This window comes from Euleptes europaea, chromosome 15, assembly GCF_029931775.1.
Source record: "Euleptes europaea isolate rEulEur1 chromosome 15, rEulEur1.hap1, whole genome shotgun sequence".
NCBI lineage: Eukaryota > Metazoa > Chordata > Lepidosauria > Squamata > Sphaerodactylidae > Euleptes > Euleptes europaea.
Window position 1 is genome coordinate 35,947,335 of NC_079326.1, and position 19,567 is coordinate 35,966,901.

The following is a 19,567-nucleotide window of genomic DNA, read 5'->3' on the forward strand; positions in this document are numbered from 1 at the left end:
TAACATGATTTTTACAATATTTATATTGGCTTATAAAATTCTAACCACATTATTTTCAACAGGTGTAGCAGTTTGCAACATGTCTGTACAGTCTGGCTATACATCAGATTTATATTTACTTCAAACGTAAAAAAAAAAAGTCAACCAAAAATCTCTCAAGTAAGCTGCAAATATTGCTTAATGATATGAGGGAATGAGGTCTTGTTGAACATTTTTTTCCTGCTTCTCCTCTTGACGTATGGCTTCCCATATTTAAGATTCTGGACAGCTGAAGGAAGTGCAGCCTACGCAATATAAACATGCATTGATAGGATCCAAACTATCTATAATGGCAGAGAATACATCATTTTTTTATCTGTTGAAAGCTTGCACACTAAACCTATTTGTGGTACATATTTGATGCAATAAATGTGCTCAGGATATTTATTCATTTGCTCAAACGTGCACCACAGGTAAAACTGCTATTTACACAACAGAGGGCTCTTCATGAAAACACGGACTCTGGCAACCACGCAGGGAGCTGAAGATGGCTAAACAATACTGCAGGAGGAAGCAGAACAAATCTAGAAAGGTGTTTGTTTTTGGTCAGTTTGGATTTTTAAGGGCCGATTAATCAAAATACACTGTACAAGGGGGAGGGAAGAAATGTGACATAAACCCATTGACTCTGGACTCCCACTTTTGCTGAGATTTCACCGTCAGTGCAAATGAATCCATCTGCTTTGCTCATTTGGATTATCAGGGGGACTTTAGAGGCATTGAAAGACTTACCTGGATGGAACACGACATGAAGACATTTATTAAAGCACCTCGAAACTGAGTATTCCTTCACGGTTAACAGAGTTATCAAAAACCTGTTGCGCTTTTGTGACATAATGCTTTTTGTTTGTTTTTCTCCCCATGCATGAATCTATAAGTGCAACATGCCTCCATGCAAATCATTTTGGTGTGCATATCAGAGAGTCGTATAATAGAACATCTGGTCCTCATACCGGTACCATTTGTACTGAATCCCATCCCCAACATAAACCCCATTTACAAAAATAGTCACAATGTGTGAATAAAAAGGAAGGGGGGGAAAGAGAGATGAATCCACCAACACAGATTTTTGTTTTTGTAAAAAGATGGCAAATGTGGCAGTTGAAATGCAAAGAGTGGATACACTGACTGTATAATAAGTGTTTTTTTTATGTTTGACACACAAAAAAATATTGGTTTTAACCCCTTGGACTGGTCCCCACAGTCTGAGTAGCCATTTTCTCTCTCCTCTTCAGCAGTGTCAGCTGGTAATGAAAACAGTAGCCTCCTGTCATTCTTTCTTCATGTTATAGTCACATTTGGTTGACGAGGGGCTGCTGTCTTGTTATAGGCACTGACCTTAAGAATACAATATATTTTGTAAAAACTGTCAGTTTGGCATACACCTCTCTAGAGGAGTCCTGTAGACACAATTATGTTACTCACACAGGCTGTAAACAATTTGTCACACAATCAGAATTGTTAATGTAGGTTCTACTTTTTCTTCTGTACATCTTTGTCTTCCTTTTCGTGCTTTTCTTCAATGGGCTTGGTTACGCGGTCGTAGGATGGAGGGCACATCGCTGTTGACATGGTCAGGTCTGTTTTTTCCGTGTACGAGTTTTCATTTAACTTGTCAATGAGAATTTCGTCTTTGAGACGTTGGCCAGTGATTCCTAGAATTTTATTTTTATATGCAAAGGAAGCTTGGGCTACTGTTCGTCTGAGACGATATCGTCTGTATGCCCGCTGGATAATGACAGCGGACAACTCCTCTTGTTTTCGTTTTAATGTCGTCGTGATGGGCTCATAGGAGGCTTTGGAAGGATTGGACTGCATGAAACGGTCTTCCATCTGAATGCGAAGAGCATCCATCTCTCCGCTCTCCCCCAGTACGCGTTTTGTAAAAGCAAATAATATGTCAAGGCAGTGAATTCGATCACCATTTACCATGGGGAGATCCATTGCAATAAGCTGGACCTTATTTGGTTTAGGTAAATGAAGAGGAGGCTCCAAAGCAGCTGCAAATGCAGAGAGTTTTTCAAATTCCATGAACTGAGTTGCATCGGGATCAAACTTTTCCCAGACTTCATAGAACATCTCAAAATCATCCTCGCTCAGAGGCTCACTACTCTCTTCAGTTGCTACACCAAAGTTCTCCAGAATAACAGCAATGTACATGTTTACAACGACTAGAAAGGATATGATAATGTAGCTCACAAAGAAGAAAATCCCAACAGAGGGGTTGCCGCAGTCTCCTTTGACTGAGCTTCCTGGGTGAGGCAAATTGGGGTCACAGTCTGGGGGCCCACTGTTGAGCATGGGTGCTAGCAAACCATCCCAGCCAGCAGAGGTGGTAATCATGAAGAGGCAGATCATGCTGTTGCCAAAAGTTTCAAAGTTGAACATGTCATCAATCCCAACTTCTCTCCTGACGTAGGCAAAGTTGGACATTCCGAATATAGCATAGATGAACATGACAAGGAAAAGCAGGAGACCAATGTTAAACAAGGCAGGTAGAGACATCATCAAGGCGAAAAGCAGGGTGCGGATCCCTTTAGCACCCTTGATAAGCCGCAGGATTCGACCTATCCTGGCAAGTCGGATAACTCGGAACAAAGTGGGAGACACAAAGTATTTCTCAATAATCTCTGCTAGAAACATACCTGTGGAAAAAACAAATAAAACAACCATGTAAGGGATAACTATTTATAACAGGTTAGATGAAAAGCGCCACCAACAGAATGAAACTAGTGGAGCGAGAGTTCACTGTTTCCCTTATCCCACTGCATCACACTATTCCACTTCTGGGGATCAAGGAACATTCAGAAATAACACAGGGAGCAAAGTGGGAGGGAGTCTGCAGTGTGCGAAGGAATTGGAAAAGATCCCCCTCTCTCCCTCTGGTAACAGAAGTGAATTTCTGCAGGTGTAACTACTGAGCCTCCCAGCGGCCAGGGACAGCATAGGAGAGGTGCCACTGTGGCACCTCCAAAGTGGTTCCCTGGGTGCCAGGAGGCTTTAAAAAGCCTTTTTAAAAAAATTAACCTGGAAAATGGGGCTTTCCACCCATGGTAAACAGCGAGGCTGCACCAGAAAAACCTGGTGCAGCAAAGCTGTCCTGGAAAGGGCATTCCTGGCCCGGAGGGGCTGTGGAAGCTGACTAAAGTCAGCTCCGCCCCCGGGAATGCCCTCTCCCCGCTGGCGCCACATGTCTCCGCCGGGATTTACGTCCCAGAGAGACTGTGCAGGTGGGGTGGTGGTGGTGGTGGCGTGCAGCTCCGTAGTGCTCAGGCGCCGACGGAGCTGTCCCCACCGCCAGCGTAAGTGCCTCTTATTACGGATTAAGAGGCACTTACGCTGGCGGCGAGGTCACACTGCCTCCTAAGCCCAAATCAGCTTGAAGTTCAGGAATGGGCTGTTAGTCCATTGCTGAGATGAGCTGAGGACTCAGCAGTGTTCTGGAACATTGGGCAGAACCTTGGTTTAGTAGGCTGGGAATCAGTGGGGTCACCTGTGGGGAGGGTAAGAAGTTGAGGTGTTCTGAGATTTGTTGATGGGGACGTCACCCTCTGATAGCTATTAAAGCACAATGAGTTGTATCCAGAGGTTCCACTAATGATAGTCTTCTTCTAATAAATGGATCCTACCTTCCACTGGAACAAGGAGCCTTCTGCCAGTGGATTAAAGCTCCTTGTACTATCTGAAGGCTCCTTACATTGGCGGAAGGCAATGGGACTGTATCTTTGGATCCAACCTAGTATAAACATTTCTAAGTATATACTTAGAAACCAAGGTGATATATGTTACTGAAGAATTAAAATGGCCAGACTATGTAAGACTAAGAAATGTATGTAGTTGGCCCAGTGTAGTGCAAATCTAGTATTAATAAAAACTAAGAGTGAGCGAGAAGGCAGCATGGTATAGCCCAGGGGTCTCAAAACTGCGGCTCGTTGAGTGCGGCTCTCCGAACTTGGTTCGGAGCCCCTACTCTTGCGCCCACTCGCTCCGGCAGCTGGACTGCAGAGCCGGTGCGCCTGAGAGAGAGAGAGCGGGCGAGCGGGCGCGCTGTCTCTCTCTCCCCCCCCCCCGCCGTGGAGAATGGCCGGGTCCCCCTTTCCCTTGCCCTCAATGGTTGGGAGGCTAAAGCCTCCCCTTCCCTCCCCTCTAGCTGCGTGATTGCTGGGCGGGCAGCTCAGCGGTTCCTGCCCCCCCCGCCTATCAGCTGTTGGGCAAGGCGGGCTTCCTTTGGTAGACCTGGCCTCCGGCTGAGTCCCATTGGGAGGCCATGTCTACCCACTGGCTTTCTTGGCGGTAGACCTGGAGTCCGAGGAGGGGAAAAAGTCCCCCTTCAGAGGTCAGGTCTACCAATTGGCTTCTAAGGGCCTCCGGAGGCCAGGTCTACTGCCAAGAAAGCCAATGGGTAGACCTGGCCTCCCAATGGGACTCAGCTGGAGGCCAGGTCTACCAATAGGCTTTTATGGCGGTAGAACATGCCTCCAGACGAGGACTCCGGACGGGGAGGGGGAAATGGCAGGGACTTACAATTAAATTTTTATCAATAAATAAGATCACTATTAAGTATGATATCAAGTTTTATTCAGTGTACCTATAGTTTAATTAAGACTTAAAACTTTAATTAAAGTTTATTAAGTTAATAAACAGTGTACCTACCTATATAGTTTAAGTTTAAGAAATTTGGCTCTCAAAAGAAATCTCAATCGCTGTACTGTTGATATTTGGCTCTTGTGACTAATGAGTTTGCCGACCCCTGGTATAGCCTGATCTTGTCAGATCTCAGAAGCTAAGCCTGATCAGTACTTGGAAGGGAGACCTCCAAGAAACACTCTGCAGAGGAAGGCAATGGCAAACCATCTCTGCTTTTCATGTGCCTTGAAACCCCCTTGTTAGGGTTGCGTTAAGTCGACTGCAACTTGACGGCAGTTTACACACACACAAAGGTGAGAAATGTTAATTTAGTTTTAAAAGTTGACTCATTTAATTTGGAACAGTTCTTACCCACAATGGAGAGGATGACAACCACAAAATCAAAAATGTTCCATCCAATGGTGAAATAATAGTAGCGCAAGGAAATCAGTTTTAGGACGCATTCTCCAGTGAACAGGACAATAAATATCATGTTAATACGATATAAAATTTTTTCCATTTCATCACTTTGGTCATCTGTTTCTACCATCATGGTGACCATATTAAGGCAGATAAGAATCATGATAGTGATGTCAAAAACTTGTTTTGTCACAAAATCAAAGACCACACCTTGGAATTTGTTCTGGCAGATTGAAAAAGAGAGAGAGGGAGAGATTTGTTCAGTGAAGATGAAAAGGGCCATCTTTTCAAAATAGCAGTACAGATCTGATTAAAATTCACTATACTTGGCCAGCATCATATGAGAAATCTGAAGCAACCAAAGGCTACTGTATCTTGCTCTAATGTTTTAAGTAGAAGAGAAGACATGGTAGCTCATATTTTCGAAGAAGAAGAGTTGGTTTTTATATGCCGACTTTCTCTACCACTTAAGGGAGACTCAACCCGTTTTACAATCACCTTCCCTTCTCCTCCCCACAACAGACACCCTGTGAGGTAGGTGGGGCTGAGAGAGCTCTAACAGAGCTGTAACTTGCCCAAGATCACCCAGCTGGCTTCATATGTAGGAGCAGGGAAACAAATCTAGTTCACCAGATTAGCCTCCGCTGCTCATGTGGAGGAGTGGGGAATCAAACCCGGTTCTCCAGATCAGAGTCCACCGCTCCAAACCACCGCTCTTAACCACTATACCACACTGGCTCCCACAACACAAACTAGCTATATAGAAAAGAATTCCCTATGTTCCTGCATATATTACTTACCCCAGGTCTAGGTATAGGTTTTTGTGGCTTTTTTGATCCCAACTTTTTCATTGCATTGTAGTACTTTTTCTGTTCTTCTGTCATAAAGATATCTTGACCTCCAAAGTAAAGGCATAACATGAAAACTGGTTATAATCATATTTTTGTTTTATGGCCTTTACATTTGCTTGTATTTATCTCAGATTAAAAATCAACAGACAACATAAATCATCAGTACAAAAGACAGTTCGATCCAAAATGGGGCGATACGGTTCAAAGTAGACACTTGCAAGGTGAATTAATGTAGTTGTGACATATCACTGCTGATGGAAAAAACACCGGTGGTGATAAAGCAAAACTGTCTGGAATCTAAGGCTGGAGAGACTACTGGAGGTTTGCGCCACTCGTTCAAGAGGAAGGGGGCCATTTCTCCTTATCTTCTTGCAGGCCCTCTCTCATGCTACAGGTATATTGTTTAGAAGGGTTCCTCAACTCTCTCCGAGTTTTTGGGTGGGAACACGGGGCTCCTGGGGTACGAGAAAGAAGGGGAAGATCTGCTTTCATGGACTCCTGTTCACAGAAGTTAGTTTTTCACATAGTTGAATTTATATCTTACATATATGACCCATCTTTCCTTCATTACGGATCTTTTCCAATAGGTTTTTTATCCTGTCACTGATAAGGTACATACCAGCTTAGCTTTAGCAAGGTCCACCTACATGTATATGCAAATACATGGGAAATGAAGATTTGTTTAAGCCATTTTGACACCTCTTAAAAACTATTACCCCTTTCCATCTTTCGTGAGATGTTCCCTTATTGTAATAGGTTTTGAAATGGCTGAATCTATCTTTATTGTTATTCTCACCAGATATCAGGTTGCAAGACATCTGTGGACCCAAGTTGGTTGATGTTTGCTGATTCCCTCCTCCTGCTATAGACCTTTGATTTCACCCAAGCTGTTCTTGGGTGTTCCCTGTCTCCCAAGAGCTGCATTTGAGTAGCAGCAGGAGCAGGGGGGCAGGGAAGTCATGCTCCAGGGGCAGAAATCCCTTCCATATGCAAAAATCTCTAGTGGATCCCATCCATCTGCTGTACTTCAGAGATATAGCTAAAAAACTTAAATGGATCAACTGGTATTGTTAGTGAAACTAATTTTGTTTCTGCATGTAAACCAGTATATAGAGACAGGAAATGATGTGGATAAACGTGGACCACTGCAGAAGACTTTTCAGTGACCCAACAATATAGATCTCCAGTTCTTGGGAAAGTTAAGTGTTGCCTGAAAGGATGGTGAAGATTTGTAGATTTCTGTTTCATTTTAATGAGTTTATAGAGTAGATGTTCTAACAGCTCTTATTCTTCTGCTAGTGCAAGAAGTAACACATACTGTTGAGCAAGTGGAAGAACAGAAGAAGAAGAAGAAGAGTAGTTGGTTTTTATATGCCTACCACTTAAGGCAGACTCAAACCAGCTTACAAGCACCTTCCCTTCCCCTCCCACCAACAGACACCCTGTGAGGTGGGTGAGGCTGAGAGAGCATGACTTGCCCAAGGTCACCCAGCTGGCTTCATGTGTAGGAGTGGGAAACAAATCCAGTTCACTAGATTAGCCTCCGCCGCTCATGTGGAGGAGTGCGGCATCAAACCTGGTTCTCCAGATCAGACTCCACAGCTCTATAACAACTACTCTTAACCACTACACCACGCTGGCTCTCATTACTCGATCCAGTTTAGGTTTCTTGTACAATGCTCTAGCAAAGGATGTGAAACTGGCCTTCTATGCATGGAAGCTAACAACCACATGAAAAAGGCTACCTCAGAGCCAGCGTGGTGTAGAGGTTAAGAGCGGTGGTTTGAAGCGGTGGACTCTGATCTGGAGAACCGGGTTTGATTCCCCACTCCTCCACATGAACGGTGGACGCTAATCTGGTGAACTAGATTTGTTTCCCACTCCTACACACGAAGCCAGCTGGGTGACCTTGGGCAAGTCACGCTCTCTCAGCCCCACCCATCTCACAGGGTGTCTGTTGTGGGGAGGGGAAGGGAAGGCGATTGTAAGCTGGTTTGAGTCTCCCTTAAGTGGTAGAGAAAGTCGGCATATAAAAACCAACTCTTCTTCTTCTTCTGAGTAAGGGTACTGAGAGAACAAATTGTGGGGGTCCTGGTTACCCTGGACCCCATGGAATTAGGCAAGTCATGTGATTTGATTTCATATGATACTTGTTTTAGATCTAGATGGTGTGCCAAGCCTCCACAAGGAATCTATGGCTTGGATCTTGCCTAAAGAATGGAAAGGCGGTGATTCTTCTGATCACTGAAAGTTTCGGCAGGATCTAAGCCTTGGCCTGTTTGTGATGGCTCCTGTTTGTGATAGCTCCTGGAAACCCTGGACTGTCTTTAGGTGTAACCATACATTTTCAGTCAGAGCAAGTATTTCATTAACCAATTCATGACCGCTACATGTTATGTTGTGTTTTTAAGCTGATTTACACAAATACTTATCTTCTTTTTTTGCTGATTGAAGTTATCAATGATGACACCAATAAACAGATTCAGGGTGAAGAAAGAACCAAATATTATGAAGATGACAAAGTAAAGATACATGTAAAGATTGACCTCATACTCAGGTTGCTGTTCTACCTACAAAGTAAGCAAAATAATTGTCAAATATGTTACAAGATACCGTGCACATTAAAAAAGGCTAGTAGCACTGATTTAAAATAAAACATTTTAGGGCTATATCTTCATTTTCATTCAGACATAATGTCTGGTATGCCTCAAGATATCAAATCAATTACAGTGTTTTTTTAATTGAACAGAATTTCTGTTCACCTTTTTATTAACCTCAGGTTTATTCCATAAGTAAATTTACAAAAGAGGGTTAAACACTAAAGTATACTTACATTTTTTGAATCAACTGCTGCATACATAATATCCATCCATCCTTTAAACGTAGCCTGTATTAGGAAAATATTTTGCATATAAAATTCTGAATTGATGATAGAGGCCGATAATTTACATCAAGGTTTTTACTAGGAACAGACCATAACAGCAAGAATATTACACACAGAGAAATGATCTGTTCAAGCAAAAAGCTTTTATTTTGATAGCATCACGACAATTTGGTAGTGGGATCACAAAATCTTTGCTGTAACGAGTGTAGTTCTTCACTCCCTTCCCCCCATACAAAGAAGCTGCCATTCATGCCTATGAGAAAAAAGCAAACTTGGGACAACACTGTGAATAGGTAAACTTGCCCACCTTCTCTGATATTGAGTGGCCCCATCCCCACCAACAGTGATTCCAAGTGGCTGATGTGTGCCTCCATGCACAAAACAGAACCATTTTGCTGTCTTCCCACAATCCCTGCAATATACCAGTCTTCCACTTGCACATGCCCATCATAGTTAGGGTGGCCAACCTCCAGGTGGTGGCTGGAGCCCTCCCGCTATTACAACTCATCTCCAGGCAACTGAGACCTCTTCACCTGGAGAAAACGGCCACTTTGGCAACTGGACTTTATGGCATTGAAGTCCCTCCCTTCCTCAAGCCCTGCCCCTCCTCAGGGTCCACCCCAACATCTCCAAGTATTCCCCAACCTGGTGCTGGCAACCCTAATCATAGTGATGTGCATTTTGCTGGATAGGTGAGCATAGTCCTTCTTTTATTTTCTGACTCTACGGATCTGTAGTTTCTGCACTAGAAATGGGACCTTTTGAAACACACGCATTAAGTGTCAAGTACAAAATATGCATCCTAGCTCTTGTCTACTGTTCAGAATTTTTGGGGGGAAACAAAAATCATTAGCCCAGTCTTGAAAGCACAAACAGCCCTCTGCTTACACCTTGGTAGATCTCCTACATGTTGGTTGCCCAGAAGAGAACAGGGAAAACCACTCTTGCCTACTATATTGAGCCCTGAGACTAGAAAAGATAAGTGGTTTTGATATATACCTTGGCATCTACTGATCTGGAAAGATGGGTGGGTGGGTGAAATAAACATTAAAAACTACAGTTTACAAAAGGGAGCATATAGAATAAAGATATATATTAAAGCTGATTAATGAAAGGGATTCTCAAAAGGCTAACAAGACTCCCGTTTAAGAGTAATCTACGGCAGATCTGAGGTCCAGCAGACTTCACAAATGAGAGAGGTGCTTCCAATTTTCTCCTAATATTTTTGCTCCGTCTTGGTTTCATAGGAACTTCCTTTCTGAACCCATGCAGAACAGTTTCGTTATACAAGGCCAGCATCCACTAGGTCTATCCTCATGTGAGACTTACTCAACCTTCTAAGCTCAGTCCTTCATTTGGCCTAGATGGTCCAATAGCCACTAGCAAAAATCCATGGGACATGAGTGCCTTCTTTAAGGGCTACTGTAAGACTTGAGCAAGCCCTTAACTATGTGCACGAGTCCTATTGGTTTAGGTGCACCTAACATTCTTACGGCGCTTTCACACATGCCGAATAATGCACTTTCAATCCTCTTTCAATGTACTTTGCAGCTGGATTTTACTGTGGGGAACAGCAAAATCCACTTGCCAATGATCGTTAAAGTGCATTGAAAGTGGATTGACAATGCATTATTAAGCATGTGTGACAGTACCCTTAGTGTTGTACCCCAAGGATCTGAACCACAATCTAGAGCCATGGTTATGTCAAAATCATTTCTTTATCCTATTGAGTTTCTGGAAGAAAGGTGGTAAAGTCGTAAGAAAAGGCAAAATAGAATATGTGGGAAAGGAAGAAGTCTGATGGACCCAGGGCACAGAGAGCGCAAACATATAGCAGATGTTATTTAGTAAATCATTTAAGCCCTGTACACACATTATAGTGAACGTGCCTACATCCTTCCTGTAAGCACATTCATGTGTTGTAAAACAGAGCCAGAGTGCTTTCAGTATTAAAGTAAAAGTGTGGACAAATGCCTGAATACAAATGGGGCTTAAATCATGGGTTCAGCCATACACATGAATGCAATATAAGAATCACTTAACACACGTACAAAGAAAAATCATGTGTACCCTGAATATGGATAGTAAATGTGCTCACTGTAACATGCATATAAGGCTTTAGTGCTGGTAAGATGGCTGCCAGAGAAATATTTATGAAGAAGCAGCAGGAATCCTGAGCTTCTATCAATCGGGTAATTTAGATTGCTCGTAATTCTATACTATTGATACCAAAGAATTTTGACAGAATGTTTAAGAGTCTGTCTCACAAATTTTATCTCAAACAATGCTGCTTTGATCAGCACATCATGTAAATAAACTCAGGCTAAATTTCTGATGCTGCTCAAACTGCCAATGAAAGCAGAGTAGGAAGAGAATACTTTCCTCCCAATTTTTAACGGCTGCAGAAACAGGGTAGGGGAGCTTTGTGCTTTGGTTTAAAATGGGTCTAAGAAATAGGGTTGCCAACTTCCAGGTACTAGCTGGAGATCTCCTGCTATTACAACTGACCTCCAGCTGATAGAGATCAGTTCACCTGGAGAAAATGGCCGATTTGACAATTGGACTCTATGGCACTGAAGTCCCTCCCCCCCAAACCCCGCCCTCCTCAGGCTCTGCCCCCCAAAACCTCCCGCCAGTGGTGAAGAAGGACCTGGCAACCCTACTAAGAAAACAATCACATAGTTACTTGAGAATGTCCTATAAAATTTAGTGGGACTTATTTCCAAGTAAACCTGCATAGGCTCAGAATGTAAGCAACAAAAATACTGAACTCATTTTTTTAACTTAATGCTCAATAAAGTAGTAATATGTAAAAAAAAAGATTCACTTACTACTTGTAGTAAAGAAAGATAACCAAAGCCTACATTATCAAAGTTAACTTTCACATTTTTCCATCGGGCTGTTTCATTTCTTTGTATAAGTTCTTGACACTGAGTGAAATTGTTGATTTGCTCAGCAGGGAACCTTTCATCATTTGTGGTATTAACACAGTAGTAGAACTTGCCAGCAAACAGATTTACGCCCATGATGCTGAAAATTAGCCAGAATATAAGACAAACGAGAAGCACGTTCATGATGGATGGAATTGCTCCTAAAAGGGCATTCACAACCACCTAGTGCACAAATATAGGAGGAAAAGAAAACAGAGTAAGAATACTAAGAACCATTACGTGATTGCTCTGTTGCACCAATGCATACTTCTTCTAAATCTGTTAATCACAATTATGATTGCAACAGAGTCGCAGTGTTTTTACATTTTAATACTCTCACATACTCAAACAACAAAGATGAGGAGGGGGGGCTTAAAAGATCTAAAGAAAAAGCAAAATCCAAAAGAAGAAGAAGAAAAAGCAAACCAAAACCTGATAACAGTAACATGAAGGCATTCGATCTCTGAAAGAAAAAAAGACACACATTAAATACTAGGTATGGAAAATCAAAATAGAAAAATGGAATAAATCATTGCTTATAAACTAAAACGACTTGCATCTTTTCTTTAAAACTACCAACACAGATATCCGATATCATGTATTTCATTAATGGAATGAGTAAAGAGTTACTACATTTTGAGTACTACACATAATCATGCATTATTATTACAAAGATTTATTCCTTTGCATAAAGGAAGCCAGACAGTTTTGCAATATGTGCATATTTGAATAATCACATAGTTTATTTCAAGCTCCAGTCATTCTTAAGTAACCTGATCTACTTTCATTTGAAAATTTTATTTAAATAATGCAGAAAATCCTAGGTCCATATAGGGAAGGGGTCAGGTACAGTTTCAAAAATATTTAAACAAAAACATTACTGGATGATTTGAACAAATCAAATGCCACCTTAGTTGTTGAACTGTGAGGAACACTTTTGGAAATTTACTGAAGAAAAGTTAGGGGAGAAGAAATGTTATCAAGAAAAACCAAGCTTCTGCCCTAGAGTTGCTACAGTCTTTAACAGGATGAAACCTAGAAGGAATATTTAAGTATGGAACTTGATTTTCTATATTACATCTTATCACTCTGATCCAACACAGCACAAAGTATCCAGAACTGCATGGTTGGAACCCATGGGGGGGAAATCTCGCTGATCAACAGTTTGATGGGGAAGAGCCTGTCTATCTGGTCCTGAAAGACCAATTCCAGTGGGATAGCTGTGTTTCAGTTAGGGTTGCCAACCTCCAGATACTGCCCGGGCGGCCTCGCTGCACTTTGAACTGGACGGGGGTAGGTTGCTGGGGGTGTGTGAGGGCTGGGTGGCCTCACTATGGCCAGAGAGGGATGGTGGAGGGTTGCTGGGGGGCGAGCAAGGCCCGGGCAGCCTCAATATACTTTGAACAAGATGGGGTGGGTTGCTGGGGGCATGCGAGGGCCGGGGTAGCCTAGCTGCACTTTGAACAGGATAGGGGTGGATTGCTGGGGGTGCGCAAGAGCCAGGATTGCCTTGCTGTGCTTTGAGCTGGACAGGGGTGGGTTGCTGGGGGCTCACGAGGGCCGGGCAGCCTTGCTGTGCCCAGAAAGGGAGTTGGAGTGGGGGCTGGCTGCTTCGGGCCGGAGAAAAGCCCACAGGCCACATATTTGACACCCCTGAACTAACTGGTTCACACACTTTAAACTGGTTTAGATACATTTAGGGTGGCCAGGTCACAGCCGACCATGCCCAGGCGAAATTGGGGAACCTGGCTGTGTTGATGTCACTTTTGGTAAAAACTAGAAGTGATGTCTTTAGATGCTCTAGCAAATAAATAGCTTCCTTACGGCCACTATAATAGGAAGCCAGACTCACTCCATACTGCTTGCTTTGTTCTGTAAACTTTTCAACTGCCTGGTGCATAAGCTGGTTATTGAATTATACGTCATATCAACAGAATACCACAGATCCTCTTCTTTTCTGGGCCTTGGTTTTTACTAACTTTACTTTGCTTGTATTTCATAGAGTTAAAAAACTGCTATCTTCTGCTCCATGAACTTGCAATGGGGTTGGCAGCCCCCCCCCCCCGGCTCTGGCGGGAGGTTTTTGGGGTGGAACTGAGGCAGGAATTGTGTGCAGTCACTGATGCAATTGTGTCACTTCCGGTTTACACCCAGAAGCTCCACATTGCAACTGGCATCACAAACTGGGAGTTTGAGTGGTAAAAGGCCCGTTGTGATGCGGTGCTTCCGAGTGTAAACTGGAAGTGATTCGATCGCGTCGGCACAGCCACCTGCATGCAATCCCCGCTTCCAAGCTGGGCACTAGATTGGCGGGCACCTGCCCACTAATCTAAGCAACCTGTCAATCCTAAAAGACAAATAGGCAACATGTATTTTAGGAGGAAAGTCTTTTCTCAGATAGTGGCCAGATGTGAAAAACTAAGCTTTAGGAGTAGCCACAAAGGGGTACCTTGGTCAAAGTAACAAAACAGTGATTTGATTAATCGGCTAAGCACCATCTTACCCCAGCTTTCAAAATGCACACCCTTCCCTTCTTTCTTCCTTTTCATCTGCCCTACCCCCAGTTCCTTAGGGCTCTACAATTTCTTTGGTTTCTTGGCAAAAAATAAAATAACTTATCCTGTTCAGATATGGGGGGAAAGGCAGCCAGGAGGAGATACTATTGTCAGTTTGGGGCAGTCAGGATATCTCCTGGCATTGCCCCCCCCCCATTTCCCATTGGGGGAAAGATGAAGGGGGCTTGGCAATGTTGTGCCAAATCACAATGTCACTTCCAGTGGAAAACCAGAAGTGACGTCCTTGCATTGGGCAACACTCTAGGATTTGTCCAAAAGTCTATGGTTAAACCTGCTCCCCAATTTCTCCCAGTGGGTTGCCAGCTGCAGCCCTGTTCAAGAATCCACCACACTGAGGTATGTTGTTGGGCAGCACCTTCTACATGGACAAGCCTCTGTCTGAGCACTAATAGGACTTCTAGTCCTAGGCTGGACCTAGTAATCTCTCCTCCTCCTTTTTCCTCTTCAGATGATTCAATGGGAAATAATATTCTTTCAAATATAGCTGAAAGGGATAGGAGCCCTCCCCCCCTCCCCCAAATAATATCCTCTGTGCTTGATTTATTGAACCACCTATTTTGAACCGGTTACTATTTTTGTGCCGAAGCGTTTGGGTCCAGTTCAGGTTCAAAGCAACTGAGATATTTTAAGGTCTGAGTTTAGCTCTGCTTCACGGAACAAACCTCTCTGAAGCAGTTTTTGGGTTCCGGCCAAAGCCATAGCTAGCATTGAGATTCCTTTGGTCCTCAGAGATGTTTGGGTTGAATAACTTGATTAGGTTGGGGTTTTTTCCCCCATCAGATGATAGTTGGCTTTAAAAAGGACATTTGATAAATACAGGGAGAACAGGTCTATCAATGGCGAATGATGACTAAGTGGCACCTCCACATTCAGAGGCAGTAACCCTCTCAGTTCCAGTGCTGGGGGCCAACAACAGGGGAAGGCTGTGGCTTCCATGCCCTGCTTGTAGGGCGTTTGGGGGCATCTGGTTGGCCACTACATAAAATGGGAGGTCAGACAGTCATATAGGCCATTCATCTGAACAGGGATGGTTGCTTTTATACACTTGCTGAATGATGCACTTTCGATCCACTTTCAGTGCACTTTAAAAGATAGTTTGAAAGTGGACTTTACTGTTACAAAATCCAGTTGCAAAGTGAATTGAAAGTAGATTGAAAATGCATTATTCAGTGTGTGAAAGTGCCATTAGAAACAAAGTCAAATAATACCATTAAATCTTTGGTCTTAAAATTAGTAGTAGTGTTAGGTTTACCGTTTCCCTGGTTGGGGTGGGGAATTCCCCACTGCAAGCTCCTGTTGCCCACTGTCTCGCCAAGAGGCAGAAGGGAATTAAAAAAAAAAACCATGGCAGTGGCATGCACACTTTTACATCACTTCCAGGGAAAACCCAGAAGTGACAGGGTAGCTCTAGGAATCACCAGAAACTCTATAGCTTTAGCATCAAGTTTCCAGCGATTCCTAGAGCTACCCATAGTCACATTCAGGTTTTCCCCAGAAATGACATCATCACTCCTGCACTGCCACCCCCACCATGATTAGCCAATTAAATCTCATATAATTAATAAACTAAGATTTCACTAATCAAGTGACAACCCTATTTAAAATGTTCGAAACTTGGAAACAAAAAGTGCCTGAAACAAAAAAGAACCCTAAAAAACCACACACGAGATACCACATTTGGTTGAGGACATGACATGTTAAGATACAGCTTTTAAAATAAAAACCTAATTATGCCAGAATTTTAAAATAATTTTGTTATGTGAAAGGAATCTCTATTGATATTTTATGTGCTGGTCATTCACATTTTCTCAAATAATGTTTTGCATAGGATAGATTTCTGAGAGAATGTGCCTCAGTGATAAAGCCAGACACAAGAAAGCTGTGGTTAAAAACTTTATCGAGAAAGTTAAAACTCTCTCTGTCTCTCTCTCTTAAAACCAATAACATTATGTCCAAAGGACTTTTCTACCACTCCCTTTCCACTGTGGTCCTTCAGGTCTGCAAAAACCTACTCTTGAGGGCTTGGGACCCTGAGAAATGGCATGGCATACATTGTGGAAGTCTGCAGTTCAGAGGGGGAAATTGGCAGGATTGGCAGACCTTGTGTCCCCAGAGATGCCGCCAGAAGTGCCCCTACAACTCACCAAAGAGGAATTTGGATTCAACACATTGGCTTGGATGCAGACTAGCATTTCTGTGGGTGCAACTATTTCCACCTGCGGAAGGCGATCTTATTGCCTCTATTCTCCTGCAGCAGCCTGAAATGCCCCCTCATTTTGGGCTACTGTTAGAGTGGGGAAGGCAGGAAAATTGTGCTCCACAGGTGAAATCCTTACACCTGTGGAAACACTAGTCTGGATCCAAGCCACTGAATGTAAAATTAAAGTAACTCCCCTCCCTTTGTTAGGCCCTTGACACGTTCAGTTTTTGCAGAACAGTGAAAGGAACCAAAGCAGAGAAATACAACCGCTTCAAACGACGGTGGTCTCCACCCATAATAACAGATTACCTGCATAAGAGAATGTACTCATTGGAGTTATAAAAATCAAAATATTTTTTCTGATGCTGTCAATTGCAATTTGAACTGTCCCTGCTTCAGTACGAGAGGCATTTAAAAATCTGCTAAAGCATGCAGAATGTTCAGGAGACCCAATTTCTCTTTAAACTTGCCTCCTTGGAAACTGGACTGGAAATTTGAAATATGATAAAACTTGAAAGCAATCAGCCAGAAATGTGCATAAGACATGCAAAACAAAAAAAGTGCAAGGTGGAATCTTTTTTTTAGGAAAAAATATTCCTCCTTTTCTACTTTGTTGCTCTAATAGAAACATATAAAGAACGGCATGACATGCTGTCTTCCAGTGAGTTTACACATAAACACATGCTTTATAGCAATAAAAAAAAGTAATCCTCTAAATTTAGCAAAGCAAATGGATAAGTCATTTTCTACAACGTACATCTTTGGTTCTACTGCAAGAGCATTGCATTACAGGGAGTTTTTAAAAAAATAACTAGTAAGCAATGGCTATATTAAAATCTTATTTTGCAAGTAGGTATCAGCATATGTCTACATGCACTAAGATTAGAATATAGCTCTAAGTCTGTGACAGAGATTTAATTTCAAATGAAAGCAGGAACTTACTTTGCCTTCCAGCACCTATGTGGAGTTAGAATGTACTCTTCAAGAGATTCAATAAGTTCTCAGAATAAGACAATAAACTTGTATCTTTTTAAAAAATACTCTGTTTTGATCATTTTTGTCCCTGTTCCTGTGGGGCTATCGTGAGCAATAAAACAGTTGAATTATATTTCACAGACTTACATTGTCCTTAGGTCTTGTGGCTGTCTTCTGCGTGGGACTAATGCTACCCGTTTTTGGAACAGAGAAATCATATGAAGTTAATCTAAAGCTCCATATATTAAATAGAAGAATGTAAATATGTGAACACTGAAATTGGTTCTTGGGAATGACAGGTCAGATTCTAAACTGCAATTGCACGAAAAAGAGTGACAGAGTTTTATATGTCCCATGGTAACTAAATGAAACAGATGTATTTTTAAATAATGCTAAAACAGACTGCTGATGCTAGACCGTGATTTCATTTCAAGTTGAAGGGCACTCATTATTGCCCGCTCTGAATCTGTTGACTGACATTTTCAAGATAAACTATGTTCTTGTTTATTAGGCTTTACGTGCCAGTCCTTTTCTTAATTTATTAATAGTTTTCATCACTGAGAAGTATTTTTCAATTAATGAGAGTTAAAAAGCTGGAAATTAGCCACAGCTCAGAGGTGGAAGCTTGAGGCAGGAAATAATGATTTGTGGAATTACTGCTGGCCCAACTACCTCCACACTTGCTGGGTTCTAGACCACCAAGGAATCAGAGTACATAGCTCAGATTCATTGAATGGTGAAAAAAGAAGATACTGGGAGGGGGCTGTGGCTCAGTGGTAGAGCATCTGCTTGGCACGCAGAAGGTCCCAGGTTCAATCCCCGGCATCTCCAGTTAAAGGGACTCGGCAAGTAGGTGATGTGAAAGACCCCTGCCTGAGACCCTGGAGAGCCGCTGCCGGTCTGTGTAGACAATACTGACTTTGATGGACCAAGGTCTGATTCAGTTTAAGGCAGCTTCATGTGTTCATGTTTACTGGGAATGGAGACCCTGAAAGATAATTAAATGTTGTTTGAGCAGCTTTTGGGTCCCCGCCTTATTTCCCCAGAATAAATTATCTTATTAATGAACCCTAGATAAATATGGCTTCAAATTACAAACCTCATGAAGCATCCTAAGGGATACAGTCCATGCTACTCTTGCACTAGTTGAACCCTATCTCTGTGATGCCCATGTCACTGAATGGCTGCTGCCCATAAAGAAAGCAAGGGAGGGAAATTAATGACTTGCATTACTTATTTCCTCTGCAGCAAACCAATCCTGCCAATGGCATGTATCCAACCACACGATTCCTTCAATGGAATGGCATTTCCATTTCGAAAGAGTGAGTGGTAATTTCTGCTGATTCCCTTCTTTCACTTTGCCCCCTGTGCTATTCCCAAGGGTCCTCTAAGCCCCAGAAACAATATTTGGGGGGAGGGGGCTCAGTGGGCTGCAGCAGGACGGGGAAGCAAGACAGTCCCCCTTGACATGCCTTTGGTCTTTTCCCCATAGAATGCAGCTGCTGACATATGAACTGTCTTATAGTGCAGTGCTAACCCGAGTCGCACCCTTCTCAGTCTACTGAAGTTAATGGGTGTAAAATGATGTAACTTCATTTAGGATTCAAGAGTTCAAAGAGTATAACTTAGTGAAGCCAGTCAGTTTTGTGTTATGAAGTTTCATGGGAGTTCTTTTTCCTGTTCACAAATCATTCATTAATAGACACTGATTTCTGTGAATGTGTACACTTTCTAAATTTTGCCCAAGTGCTTTTGAAAAAAAAATTCTGTGTAAATCATTTGCACGCTTTTTACACTTAGCCTGTTTGTTACTAGATTTATGTTGTCAGATCACCTGATGTTATTTCTTTAGCTCTTTGGATCAATGAGAGAAACCTTTTAAGTGGGGGCAGGGGATAGATAGCAAATGGTGAATAACAGATACAGTTGTGTACACTTGGTTCCTTCTAAATAGCATCAAAGAGAAAAGTTGAAACTGAAATTGCTTGTGAATGGGAATAAAATGAAACCAAGTCTAATCATTTTTCTTCTTATATGAACCAGATGTATACTGAAATTATCTTTTT

General features: G+C 42.4%; 1 protein-coding gene across 4 annotated transcripts in view; it reads right to left on the reverse strand.

The window, feature by feature from the left end:
* Window positions 1-860: 860 nt before the first annotated feature.
* Window positions 861-19,567, reverse strand: part of LOC130487775 (sodium channel protein type 1 subunit alpha) — a 130,464-nt gene continuing 111,757 nt past the window's right edge. For all 4 annotated transcript variants that reach the window (XM_056861292.1, XM_056861290.1, XM_056861293.1 and 1 more), the window contains exons 22-27: window positions 11,652-11,933; window positions 8,770-8,823; window positions 8,369-8,506; window positions 5,886-5,990; window positions 5,038-5,308; window positions 861-2,684 (exon numbers count right to left, since the gene is read on the reverse strand). In XM_056861292.1, the coding sequence (XP_056717270.1) occupies window positions 1,513-2,684; window positions 5,038-5,308; window positions 5,886-5,990; window positions 8,369-8,506; window positions 8,770-8,823; window positions 11,652-11,933 (2,022 nt within the window). In that variant the 3' untranslated portion in view covers window positions 861-1,512. The remainder of the gene's footprint in view (window positions 2,685-5,037; window positions 5,309-5,885; window positions 5,991-8,368; window positions 8,507-8,769; window positions 8,824-11,651; window positions 11,934-19,567) is intronic.